Source organism: Paralichthys olivaceus, chromosome 19, assembly GCF_024713975.1.
Source record: "Paralichthys olivaceus isolate ysfri-2021 chromosome 19, ASM2471397v2, whole genome shotgun sequence".
Taxonomy (NCBI): domain Eukaryota; kingdom Metazoa; phylum Chordata; class Actinopteri; order Pleuronectiformes; family Paralichthyidae; genus Paralichthys; species Paralichthys olivaceus.
The window spans coordinates 4612729-4625391 of NC_091111.1; the positions used below are offsets into that span (position 1 = coordinate 4612729).

The window sequence follows — 12663 nt, forward strand, 5'->3', positions numbered from 1 at the left end:
TTCAATGGAACAAATCCACAACACGATAAATCAATGTGATCGACGTCTCCCGAGGAACACATGTATGTTTGCTAGAATGACCAGATGTTTACACTCTGCACAGAGACTGAACCAGACGATTGTTTAGACATCTGCAAAACACTGAGGGCAGCACTTTTAATAAATGATTCAACTGGAGAAAGTGTTTACTGCAGAGACAGAAGTGAATCAGTGGAAACACTAACAACACAACTGTATCTGTTGAATGGCTCATGAATCAATCATGAACGGGTCTGATGAATGTGTGTCAGTCTTTTGTAATATTTGTAGTAATCTTTATTTCTATTACTCATTATTCTTGTGAGAAGAAGTAATTAAAACTCTCTGTGTAAATATAGACCGTCTAAATTACCTTTGATGGTCGTTCTTACTTGTTTGAGAAAACCAAAGAGGAGCTCCGTCAAACTGAAGAGCAAATGAGGAGAGAGAGGAGAGCAGAGGAGGGACAACGAGCTGCTGCACGGTTGTGAGACTTGTCCTTGATCGATGTGTAATGTTGCCAGACTTATAGCAAAGACCCAGAACAGCTATTCAAGCCATTTCTTGGTGAGTAGAATAACTTTTAATGGAAATTTCATGCACGTTCGCACTGTGGAGATGATCTACTGGACTGATTTCAAAGGTTTTTGAAAGTACCACTCATTTACAAAGTTAAAAACATTGGGCCTATAGGTTAAAAAATACTGCAAGTCATGTTTAAAGGTATCGGAACATGATCATGAAACATACAGGGCTGCGAGATTTGGTGTAAATGCCATCAGAGGCTGTTTTGGGGCTTTAATGTCGACTGTACATGTTAGAAAACAAACGCATAATTAATTAAATGACCACAAATAGTTGAGCAGATGACAGGTGGCTTTAAATAGTCCTAATATGTGAATTAACGGTGAGATTTTGAAGAGCGCAGTAGAGCGTCTCACTCGAGGGAAGCAGGAAAAGAGGCCAAAGAGAAACAAAGCGAGACGGAGAACAAAGCAGAAACATGATGAGAGATTCAGAGAGAGAGAAAACACACCGCACACTACTGTAAGAACCAGAGGAAGAGTCAGAGCAGCTCATCCCACTGCAGCCTGTGTGAAGACAGATATATCTTCTATCTTCAAACACACACACACACACATCATGAGTGTGACACACTCATCAGACAGAACCAAAAGTGTGTTTACCAAGGGGAGAGGCTGATACTGATGTAGGAGAGCAGAACACTGTGTTACTATACTGAACAACATCCGCCTCATCTTTAAGATTTCTATTGTTCTCATAATTTCTTATGCATGAAATATTCATATGATGAAGTTAAAAGCAAATCTAAAATACTGCATATGTAAAAGTAACAAACAGCATTTTATATACTTTAAAGTTACTTTAAAATTAGCTCTACAGTCACCAAATGCAACAGTAAAATGCTGCTCATAAATATGTCACTAATGAGTAGTACTTTTACTTTTGACTTTCTAATATTTATACTAATGACTATATATATATATATATATATATATATATATTTGTTAACGATCAGTATTGCTACTCTACTTAAAGGCAAATCAATCAGGATATTTAAAACTATTTATCTACTAAGCCAGCTTAGAATAACACAGCAGCAACCCTAGTTGTGAATCTGGTGATGCTTTTTAGTGTTAATGATTTTTTTCTATATTGTAAATAAGCATGTGATGTTCTTATATAGTTTAATTTGTCATATGTCTCCCCTTTAATATTGTGAAATCCTTTTAGAAACACTATGTCCAGTTTTTCAAAGAGTATTCCTGGAATTAGATACAGGAATGTTTCTTCCAATCTTTTACATTTTATGACACACTTATTTTGATAGACGTGTGTGTTGTCTATACTGTTCACCCATTTAGGTGTGGAGGGTTAGGATGTGGTCTGTTGCTGGATATTCTGAATTATTGTACTTTTACTGTGAAGATAGATCCAAATGGAGAGGAGGAGGAGGAGGAGGAGGAGGAGGAGGAGGAGGAGGAGGAGGAGGAGAGTGGCGAGGAGCTGGCTGAGGTGAGAGACCTGACATGAATCTCTGCACAGCCACAATGGCGGACCGGAGACGTGCATGGCCGAGCTAGAGGGGTGGGGCCGCTCTGTGTTACGCAATGGGAAAACCACTGCAATCTCTTCCCCTCCGCTCTCATTGTTGTACAGAAAAACACCCCCCACCCATCATCACACTGCACTTAGAGACTGTTTAACATACACACCGGCCCAGTGACATTTCCAGTCAGCAGACACACAGACCTGGTGTGTGTGTGTGTGTGTGTGTGTGTGTGTGTGTACTGTATATTTGTGCTACTATTGTGAAAGAGCTGTTTTATTGGAGTGGTGCTGACAGCAGGGGGGAGGGAGGCACATGAGACAGAGAGAGGACTCTCAATGACTCACATCCAGGAGAAAAGAGAGAAGCTGCCAGCTCTCTTTAACCTTCACGTCCTCTCCTCACATCGGAGGTGTCTGCTTCCTCACAACAACCTTCTCATGGCCGTGTCCCAGTTTCACCAGCTTTTTAATGGCGTCTGTTTGACTAAGGCCAGGCCCCGTTCTCCGTGTCCTCAAAGGCACGAAATGACCTCTGCTGTCGTGCAGGGCTGTGCAGGGTAAATATTTGTCAGGGCTGGAGAGCAGAGCAAACACTGGCACCTGGTGGTCGGAGAAAATGATGGGTTTCTAGAAGCCTCAGTGATTTTATTCCCAAGTTTAAATGTGTTTGAATACTGTGTTGAACATGATTCTACATGTGTGAGCATACAGGAGCAAAGAAAATCTTCAGTGGAAAAACACATGAAACTGAAAATTGGCTCAACCTTGAATATGATGAAATCCTCATATATCACATAAAAACAGTCAATAACAATTTGACCACGTCTCATTGTAGAGCAACTTAAATCCACTGACCTTTATTTAAAGTTGTTTGCTATGCTTAAAACATTACTTAAATTGCATATGAAGATTACAATGTTTGGGGGTTGGGCAATTAAACAATATCTGTAATATAACTATTACAATAACATATTCATCAATAGAAATATCACACATTTAATTTATTTAGATAATTAATGTTATTGGCTAATCTACTATTACGATGATGTGAATTTATATGAATTTATATTTGTTTACTATTTCTATATGTGTACTTGTTATGATATCTACCATGATATATGTAAAAACCACTGGCACAACTTTTGCCTTCACTTTTCACATCTCGAGCTCATATTTCAGCCCTTGTTGTTTTCCGAGCTTCTCCTGTTTCTTCTTCTTGATGTTGCTTGGAAACCCTTCGTTTATCACCACTCCCTTATGACATTTGACAACCACCACAATGTCCTGTTCGTTAGCCATCTCCATTTTAACCGTCTGGATCTAGAAGTCCTACAGCTCAATCATTCTCAAACACCTTGGAGGTGACTTCCAGTTGTGTGTCTGTACTGTGAGAAAACTGGTCCAAACATCCTCTTGAACACTGTGCAGGTCTTGTTTATTGCTCTGTTTATACATTTCAAGTACAAATGTACATATTGTCTATGATTCATAAATTATCTTAATAGTCTGATAAAACCACATTTCACACATGTTACATTTTTACATTTGCATTAAACTCCTTAACTGTGGACAAATGTAGAGATATGAATGTAGAAGCAGCAGCAGAGTGAGAGTTTATCTTTTTTTTTTCATTCACTGAGACAGAAAACACAAGGTCTGGATCTGCAGGTGAACACAAAGAGGAAAAGGAGTTTTTTGAAGCCTCAGCTGACATTAAATAACATGGTTCTGCTAACTGCTGCTCGAACAACACTTCTGAGAGAGGCTCAGCTCAAATGAAAAATGACAGTAACAGTAAAACGTCATCATGTTGACTGGAGGAAAGGTCTTACATCATCCCCAGTCGATATCAGGACAAATACAATACTCTGTATCGGTACATGCTGCGACATTTACTGTGGCCACTGGTTACTGTTGAAAGGCTACTGGTCTCTGACTGAGAACTTGATGCCGTGGGTTTGGAGGCGGTCGATGAGACTGGTTTTATAGAAGGCGGCTCCTGGAGTGTACACCCCCCCCCTGCCAATGACAAGAGACACAGAGGAGAGAGAGAGAGAGAGAGAGAGAAGAGACTAGATAAGACAGAAAGAACAAATCTTCTCAGTTTTGTCAAAGGGAGAAAGAAGAAAAGAAAGAAATAAAAACCTGACCTCCTGGGAAGCGAGTGCAATTCATTCAGCAAGGTCACAGCTGCTTGTACCATCGCGGACACCGTGGCTACATAACCAGGTTCTGTCAACAAAACATGGAGAGTAAGAGATGTGAAAACTGCATCGATAGTACGAGGACATTTAAGAATACTATATTATCACTATTTATACACTAGGGCCATTATGGTTCAGTATCTGGCCCGAGGACACTTCAATTGAACCACAGACCTTGTGGATAGTGGGCGACCCGCTCTAACTTCTAAGCCACAGTCCCCAAGCTGAGACACGCTCCTTTGTTACCATCAACACAGACATTATCTTATTTAGCGTCGTTTAGTGTTACCTGCTCCAATGACCTGAGTGCAGATCTTAGCGTTGGGTCGGCCCTTCGAGGGGTCCGTGTTCTCTGAGTAACCCTCCCCGAAAAACGTCATGCTGAAACAGGTGTCTTCAATCTGAGAGAGGCAGAGAGACGAATGAGGAGAGAGGACGCTGACGAGTCGATGGAGAATCAAACAGTGTTTGACAGCACAACACACTGTACCAAGAAACAAGTAAATAAATAGAATGGTTGTTACTGAATATACTGTCTTTGAAGAAAGCCCTTACATTTTTTCCACTGTGCTTTGTGCTGTAATCATACACTTTTTACCACCGCTGTTAAATGAATAAACCGTTTTTTACTTTCATTTACATCTGTAAAACCATCTGTTGTAGGATTATTTAAATACCACACATTTTTGAAAATAAATTCTTAAAAGAAGGCTGCTCAGAGAGTGCACTCCTCCACAAAGACTAACGCCCTCTCATCATATTAAAGAAAATGAAAAAACAAATCCTCAGTCCGATCGTTTCTTTGGCCATAGGTAAACTCTTCCATTTAATTTCATTAAAGAAAAATCTAGTGAGCAGTTTTTGCATATGTGACACACACACAAAAGATGTGATCACATTTGTTTGTTAATGTTTCACCATTTCCAATGGATGATAATTCTGCAGGCTCTCGTAAGAATTGTCTGTCTATAGGCCTTGTTAGCATGAAGGCTTCACTTGTTACCTTGTGAATATCTGGTTCTTTCTTAGTCTTAGACTGAAACCCAAGAGCTCCAGTAACATTACAGTTAATTTCTTATATGTTAATCATTATATACTGAGCAGAAAGCTTGCTATAGAGATGTTTATTGGGCGGTCTCAAATATGGAAACACAAATTAAATACTGCCACGAGGAGTCAATGCAGAAACAGCCTAATGTTGTCCATTCTGCTCCTGTGACCTGTTTATCAGGATAACTGTTTGTATGGTTACTTGTCTGGGACCTGCAACATGTAATCCTGCTGATTAACACCCAAACAAACATGCAAACTACCACAGATTAAAACATAACCTCCTTACCTGCTTCATGGTTGGACCAGCTTTGCTAAACACGCCAAAGGAGAAGAAGGATGGAAACTTGGGGAAAGAAAAGAAGATGAAATCAAATGATGTTCAACACACTGACTTCTTCTTGGTTTAGAATGAGGTATTAAAACAGTATAATCCAAGTTGCTTTGAATCATTTCTCTGCTTGAAGGCGTCACAGTAGTCACCTCACTCTGCTGCTGAATTTAACACGAGCAGCTTTTAAGCCTTTCAGCTAAACACTGACACCTTCCAGTGACATTCATCCACATTTAGATGCTGGAATAACCATTTTAAGTCAGTGTCTTGAAGCTGTCACTGTCATTATATCAAGTCCACATCCAAAGTGCTACTTTCCCAAACACATCTGCTTTGGACCATTAAAGAGATGGTTAACCCAAAAATTGAAATGATCTATTCACAACTATGCCGATGGAGGGGTGGGTGAAGTGTTTGAGTCCACAGAACAATTTAGGAGTCTCAGGGTTAAACAGTGTTGCAGCCAAGGTGACTCCTTCAAACATAATAAAACAACAGCAAAAAAAATGAACATGCCTCCATACTGCTTGTGTGATGTCATCCAAGTGTCCACAAGCCCCAACATTCATATTCGACGTAATTTACACTGTGTTTTAAGCCTCAAAGTCGTCTACTGGAACTGGCTAAGCTAGCGGACGTACCAAGGCCAACCTTTGGTGAGAGCTTGTGTGCCGTGTGTTTGGTTTTCTGGTGTGTGAGCGCGAATGTGACCTCAGAGGATGATATCAGTGGACATACAGGCTAAAAACTTAGCGTAAATGACCTAGTTTCAAGTTGAATTTGAATGTTGGGGCTTGCGGACACTTGGATGACACCACAAGAACAGTATGGAGGCATTTTCTGTTTTTTGTCTGTTGATTTTTTACATTTGACGAATCGATCCCCAGTTACTTCAATTGTATTGGATGAGCGAATTTTCCCTTTAATACCACAGGAGATGAACAATAATGACGTAGTTACCGCGGTGAGGAGTTTCCGGCCAAGGCTGAATTTGACCATGACCCAGAATAGCAGGCCGCCACAGAAGAACTTGACCACAGAGAAGAGGCCACCGACCCCGACGTAGGCGCTGTACTGGAGCTGTGGATGGAAGCAGCAGAGGGAGAAGGAGAATGTGTGATGCAAGAACGGGAAATTAAAGGTGACAGAGAGAGAGGAAAGATAAGAGGTGGTTCGCCAAGAGAGAAGGGGGAGGAGGTAGGAGATGAAAGTGAAATGGGGGGGGGGGGGGGGGGCAGGTGGTGAGGGAGATACAGCGGATGAGGGAGATACAGCGGATTCAGAAAGTATTCAAACCCTGTCACACTTTGTTACGTTGCAGCTGGTGAGAGGAGAAAACAGAGGAAGAAAATAAAGGAGGGAAGAGAGAGGACGAGATGAGATGAGATGTCGCAGGGAGTAATGAGCAGCGGGGAGGAAAGTGATGAATCACTACGGATGAGTCATCAGATTTCCACTCCGCTGGTAGATGGCGTTCTAAACAACATAATGAGATATTTTCATTAACGACTGTGTCTCTGGCTGTGATCAAAACAGTGACAGCTGCTGGAATGGCTGACCTAGTTACAGGTACACCAGGGATACAGACACTTGGCTCTTCATCAGCAGGATGCAGAGTCAACCACGTACTATATAATGTTTATTTATGATAAGAAGGACAAGGTGTTGTAAATATTCAACCTTTTTGTGTCACTTAATGCAGCGTACCGATATCTGTGTTCCTCAGGATACTGAGATACAAGCAGCAATTCACTGCCTGGAACAGGTCGTGCCAAATTATTGATGACATGGAAATGTAGTAAACTGTGCTGTGATGGGGCCTCAGGGTTGGAAGGCACAATCAGATCTCTTATCTCGGAGAAAACGATTGCAGGTGTAGTTTGTGGAACTGTCTTGGCCAGGGGACATAGAATTGTTTTACAGTGCACTTGACCTACATCAACATCACCGCAAACACATGATGATGTGCAGGGTGGAAATCCGGCACCAGTTCCTACACGACTGCTACTGAATCACAATGCAGATTTCTGAAACCGACTAAGTAATCTCACTAACGCAGCATTAGCAATGTGAAGTCAGCAAACATTAGCAAACCATGAGCTACTGTTAATACCAGACAGCAACAAAAAGGGGGAAGCAGCAAAACTCCTCTGTGATTTTAATTGAGGGAAAGTGAAATTCGGTTTTTATGAATTTCTGTTTTCACAAGAGGAAAATGTCGGTAATTCTTCTCTCAATTGTTAAGTCATGCTTCAAAGTTACTGTGTGCAGTTACCTTGTAAATAGTGAGTAATATCCATGATACATATTTGTTTCAGTTATGCTGAATGTTTAATGAGGACACAAATGCATTCTGCAGGCCTCAAGTGTAAACAGTGTTTACAAGGAAACGTCTCTAGGGTTAACAACCACTCTAATAAATAGAGAAACTGTGTTGTCGTTGTAATCTTACTGGTAACCGTTGTTCCTCATCGTAAAGGAAACGCTGGGTTCTCTTGACAACGGAGGGGTCAGAGCCCATGAATGGGATGGCGTACTGCTCGATCTCCTTACTGAAAAACACAAAACCCCTGGAGACACACACACACACAAATTCACAGAGAGAAAGCAAAGTGGTGTACTTTCACCAAATCAAACTCTCCCTGCAGCATCAGCACAGTAGTGCTGGAGCTCTTTTCATCCACTGATGGTCCTTTAAATCTTTCTCCTTGTCACTGCCTGGTCCCACATTCTAATAAAATCTCACTGACTATAAGTCGCAGCCACACAGAAATGAACAGTTTGCAAATTACAACTTTCAGCCTCTGAGACTAAACTAATTTGATGATGATGAAGGTTTTCATTCCAAAACCTCAACAATTTTTTAAGGTAGAATTTGTACCACATTATGTGCAATTACATTTCATCAACTTACATTTATTTTCTGATGATTGCATTGGCTCACACTGCACTATATTTTAAATGAAGTTATTCAGCTAAATATTATTCCCATCAATCACTTTGGAATCAAATTATTCAAATGTAGGTCAGGAATAAAAATTAAGACGTATTCGTTTCACAGGGTAAATCTCTCTGTGCTGTGCAGAGGAAACATGACACATCACTTTTCTTAACTTACTGCTGGCCAAGCCCCACATTCCAATAAAACTGATATTACTCAAAGTGAAGTGTTTTAGCCAGACAGTAATTGCTTGGTGATAATCTTACCTCTTTTGGACTTTGGCTCCCACTACAGGCAGCGGCTTGTGGCCAAACTTCTTCCTCAGCTGGCGAAGAGAGCCGCTGTCTGCGAAGCCGTGCACAGCAGACTGCCAAGTGGTGTCATGACCACACGACCCCTGGTAAGGAATGAGAGCACTTAAAATTCTGTCGTGGTGTCATCTGCAGGAAACCAACACTGAATGATAATAGTCACCTCAGAGTTTCAGCAAGTTAAATTACTTACGAGTGAAATATAGACCTATTTGTCATATGAAGGAATATCAGAGTCGCCTGTGACTGCATCTGGTCTCTCATATATACTCTCTCAATTACCCCAGGGGCCTCTGTTAGATTATCTCTGTGAAACTTGGTCAAAGTAAAGTTAAACACCATATTTTATTTTTAAAATGTTTTCAGCTTTATGTCTGTTTGATATTTTCTAAAATATACTATCCACAATTAGTCATATCTTTAACCGTGGCTTTCTAATGACGGCTCAGAAGCTATCCCTTTACTTTTTAAAAGGGTGAAGAAACTGTGTCAAACTACATTTCCCATCATGCAGTGCACAGGCAGTAGTTGTTAGGACTACCTCAGGCCCACTGCTGATTTTCAGGAAGCTCTCCACAGCCGTCAGTGTTCCTGAAATCAGACATGGATGAAAAATAAGGTGCGGTCAGAATTTATAAGAAAATACAATCAAATGTGTGAGTTCAACAAAATGTAACTGTTTGTATTCAACAAAACAAAACCAGTTTGTGATTATTTGTTGATATATCAAAAATCATTCAAGTATTTATGTACAAGTAGATGATTCTGCATGTGTTAAATGAGAACGATATAAAAATCAACACAAGTCTCTGAAAACACTGAAGTGTTCTTTCTGTGGTTAGTTGCTGGGGATTTTTACATTGAATGATTGACCTCTGTGACATGTCTCCTGTTTCCTACCTTTGAACTGCCTCTGTGTGTAGAGAATCCCCAGGTCGGCTGGTATGGAGTCGAAGCCACAGCTGCCGATCACATACACTCCTTTGTCCGAGGCCTTCGTGTGATACTCAAGCTGCATACGCTCTAGGAACTGTTCACATTGGACGACCAACAATGCACAAAAACACAAATGTTTTACATTGTATCTGCACGTCATACACAAACAGATGCAAGTATTCATATTTTTTTACCAACAGCTGAGAAATATAGAAAGACATTTAAAGACACGCTACCTGAGGCTCTCCACAGATGTCGACATAGTGAGCTCCATTTTCTACGCAAGCTTTGACCACAGGTTCACCATAAAATCTGTACTGCAGGAACAGAGACAGCATTGTTTCAAACACATGATCACAGTGCTGTGGGTTTTATTCCAATGTGACATGTCAAAGATCATCTCTACGTTCCCTTTGTTTCAACCCCCTGACAAAACTGAATACTTACTGGTCCCACACAGTTGAGAACAACCACAGCTTGTTGACACATGACGGCCAGCGATTCTTCCATGGACACATCGGCAACGATGATTTCAGTGTCTGTCCTCACCTCGGGCATGGCTGAGAAAAACAGGAGAGAAAATCCTTCACATATATAACACACAGCTTAAACCTGATTTAAAAGGTGTGTGTTCACATCAGACTGAAACTGTTGAAGCACTTTGTACTGAGGGTAATCTGAAAAGCATTTTTCAATTCAAAATTCAAATGTATTTATTCGTATAAACCCCTTCAGATGTGCCGTCTCGTTTAGAGGGGATCCCGACAGATATCACAATGTACACACAGGCAACAGAATAAACAGAAAAACCAAACAAGAAACAGACACATTAATAAATCATTACAGCCAGAGGCTGGCCAGAGAACAAGAGGAGTCCATCTGTAATAGAGATGTCCTGTCTTCTTATTAGAAAAGTGTTCCAGGTGAGGAAGGAGCTAGAGTCAGCCCGTAAATTAAGTCTGATGGGGCTTTAAACCAGTTGTTGTGAATAAGAAGGATAATTAAAGTGAATGCATATGAAATCAATCGGTGAATGTGCATTATAGAAAGTACAGTCATATGTGAGGAAAGGAAATCAAGAATAAACCTCCAGAGTCTGTGATTCCAGTGCATTTTGATAAACATCATCACAGTCATGGCCTTTAAATTGAGAGGCAGGTTTCTCAGGAACGAACTGAGAGCAAAGCAATTTTGAACTACATTTTATTCAGGGTTATTGTGAACAAGGTAGAAAATATCAGATATTAAAACAGAATGATATCTTTTTGTAAGTGCATACAGCAAATCTACTTGTTCTTCAGTCAGTATTGACTCTAGCTATAAAACACACACACTGTTACCCTTTAAGCTTAGTTTATTTCTGAGTTATTACGAACCGAGCTGAAAATATCCGATATAATAAAAATACATTGTTTTCTAAATGCTTAAAGCTGCGTGTCATTAACATGAAATCACTGTAGTGTTGACTACATGAGCAGACCAGACGCAGCACAGACTGTCAGTCAGTCCGCAGTGAACCTTCACAGTGTCAGTCTGTTGAACAGACATGTCTGCACCTACACAGCCTGTCAGCGGCTCGCTCCAACACCTCCTCCAGCCGCTGTCTGCTTCTCCCGGCCACGGCCCATTTCAGCGAGCCACCCCCGGTTCTCTCTGCGGCGCAGCGGGCCACCTCCTCCACCACAAACCGGCCCGTGAAGCCCGTGGCCCCGAACACAACGATGTGATGAGGCCTGTGCGAGCCGGAGCTCACGGACGCCGCCATTGTTTTGCTTTTTGGTGCGTTCGCGTGCTCCTCTGAGGGTCCGCTTCCCCCGCGTTGATCGTCGTTGCTCAAACTTTAGTGTGTGGTCATGTGTTTTGAAGAAAGACTATATATCCACGTGTTTGCAGAGTTTAAATCACAAAATTACTCCTTTTCCTAATGTTTGCAATATAAATAAAAGCAAAAAAAGGGATCGGGTGTGAAAAGCAAATACATAATCAACACACACGCATTTAAAAATGTTGTATTGACTAAAGATGTGTAAGGTGCTTGTCAGAGATGTTTATACAGTTTGGAAGTGAGTTGTTGTTTCGATTTGAGATCACAATCGTGTGATATCACCCAATAGAGAACTGCTTTTTCCGATTATTCCGACTGCACGTGAAAGCACAATCTGTTCAAGGTCCCGCCCGGTGACGGAACTTCCGGTCCTGTGTGCGCGCTGATTGGCTGATGTGTTGTGCGTGTGTTTGCACCTGCTGGTGCAACAATCACAGCTGCTGTGGTGAGAGGACTTTATTTCATTAATATTACAACACTCACACATTTACATGTTTATTTAGATTTATTCAGCCTCTTTGTTGTCCCACTATTTACTGAACATTACAACCTCGGGGCGATCAGATGCTAAAACGTTCGCTAAATGCAAGAATGCATTATCAGATGAAGTATACGGAATGTAAATTATGTTTCATATGTTGCAACGAGTCTTTTAATAACTTTACCAACCATGTGCTCGGTCTGGCTGCAGAGAAAATGGCCGTTCATTCTGAGGTGTACAGCGGCCTCCTGTGGGGAAAGGTCGGTTTTACACGTTTGGAATCTTGTGTCAAGAAAAAAAAGTTTAATATTTAGTAAAAACGATCTTAATGATAAGCACTGCCATGGAGCTTGTTTTCTTCTGCATTTGTTTGTGTTTATTATATTTTGTACAGGATTCTTTTTATTTTGCTTCTAACATTGTTAGATCGGAGGTTTTTCAACATCGTGATTTCTCAGAGAATGATTCATGGGTGTTGATGGGAAATAAC

General features: G+C 40.9%; 1 protein-coding gene and 1 long non-coding RNA gene across 3 annotated transcripts in view; one reads left to right on the forward strand and one right to left on the reverse strand.

Annotated features, from left to right (window-relative positions):
• Positions 1–3504: 3504 nt before the first annotated feature.
• Positions 3505–11660, reverse strand: sccpdhb (saccharopine dehydrogenase b). Its single transcript, XM_020091523.2, has 12 exons — positions 11428–11660; positions 10315–10427; positions 10104–10184; positions 9832–9961; positions 9473–9522; positions 8887–9017; positions 8132–8249; positions 6640–6759; positions 5635–5691; positions 4585–4696; positions 4242–4323; positions 3505–4110 (listed from the first exon to the last, which is right to left on the reverse strand). The coding sequence occupies exons 1-12, from the start codon at positions 11630–11632 to the stop codon at positions 4014–4016; spliced, it is 1296 nt and encodes a 431-aa protein (XP_019947082.1). The 5' UTR covers positions 11633–11660; the 3' UTR covers positions 3505–4013.
• Positions 11661–12029: 369 nt separating this feature from the next.
• LOC109632458 (uncharacterized) overlaps positions 12030–12663 on the forward strand; it is a 35276-nt gene continuing 34642 nt past the window's right edge. For both annotated transcript variants that reach the window (XR_011239473.1, XR_002202920.2), the window contains exon 1: positions 12030–12137. This is a non-coding gene — a long non-coding RNA (uncharacterized lncRNA). The remainder of the gene's footprint in view (positions 12138–12663) is intronic.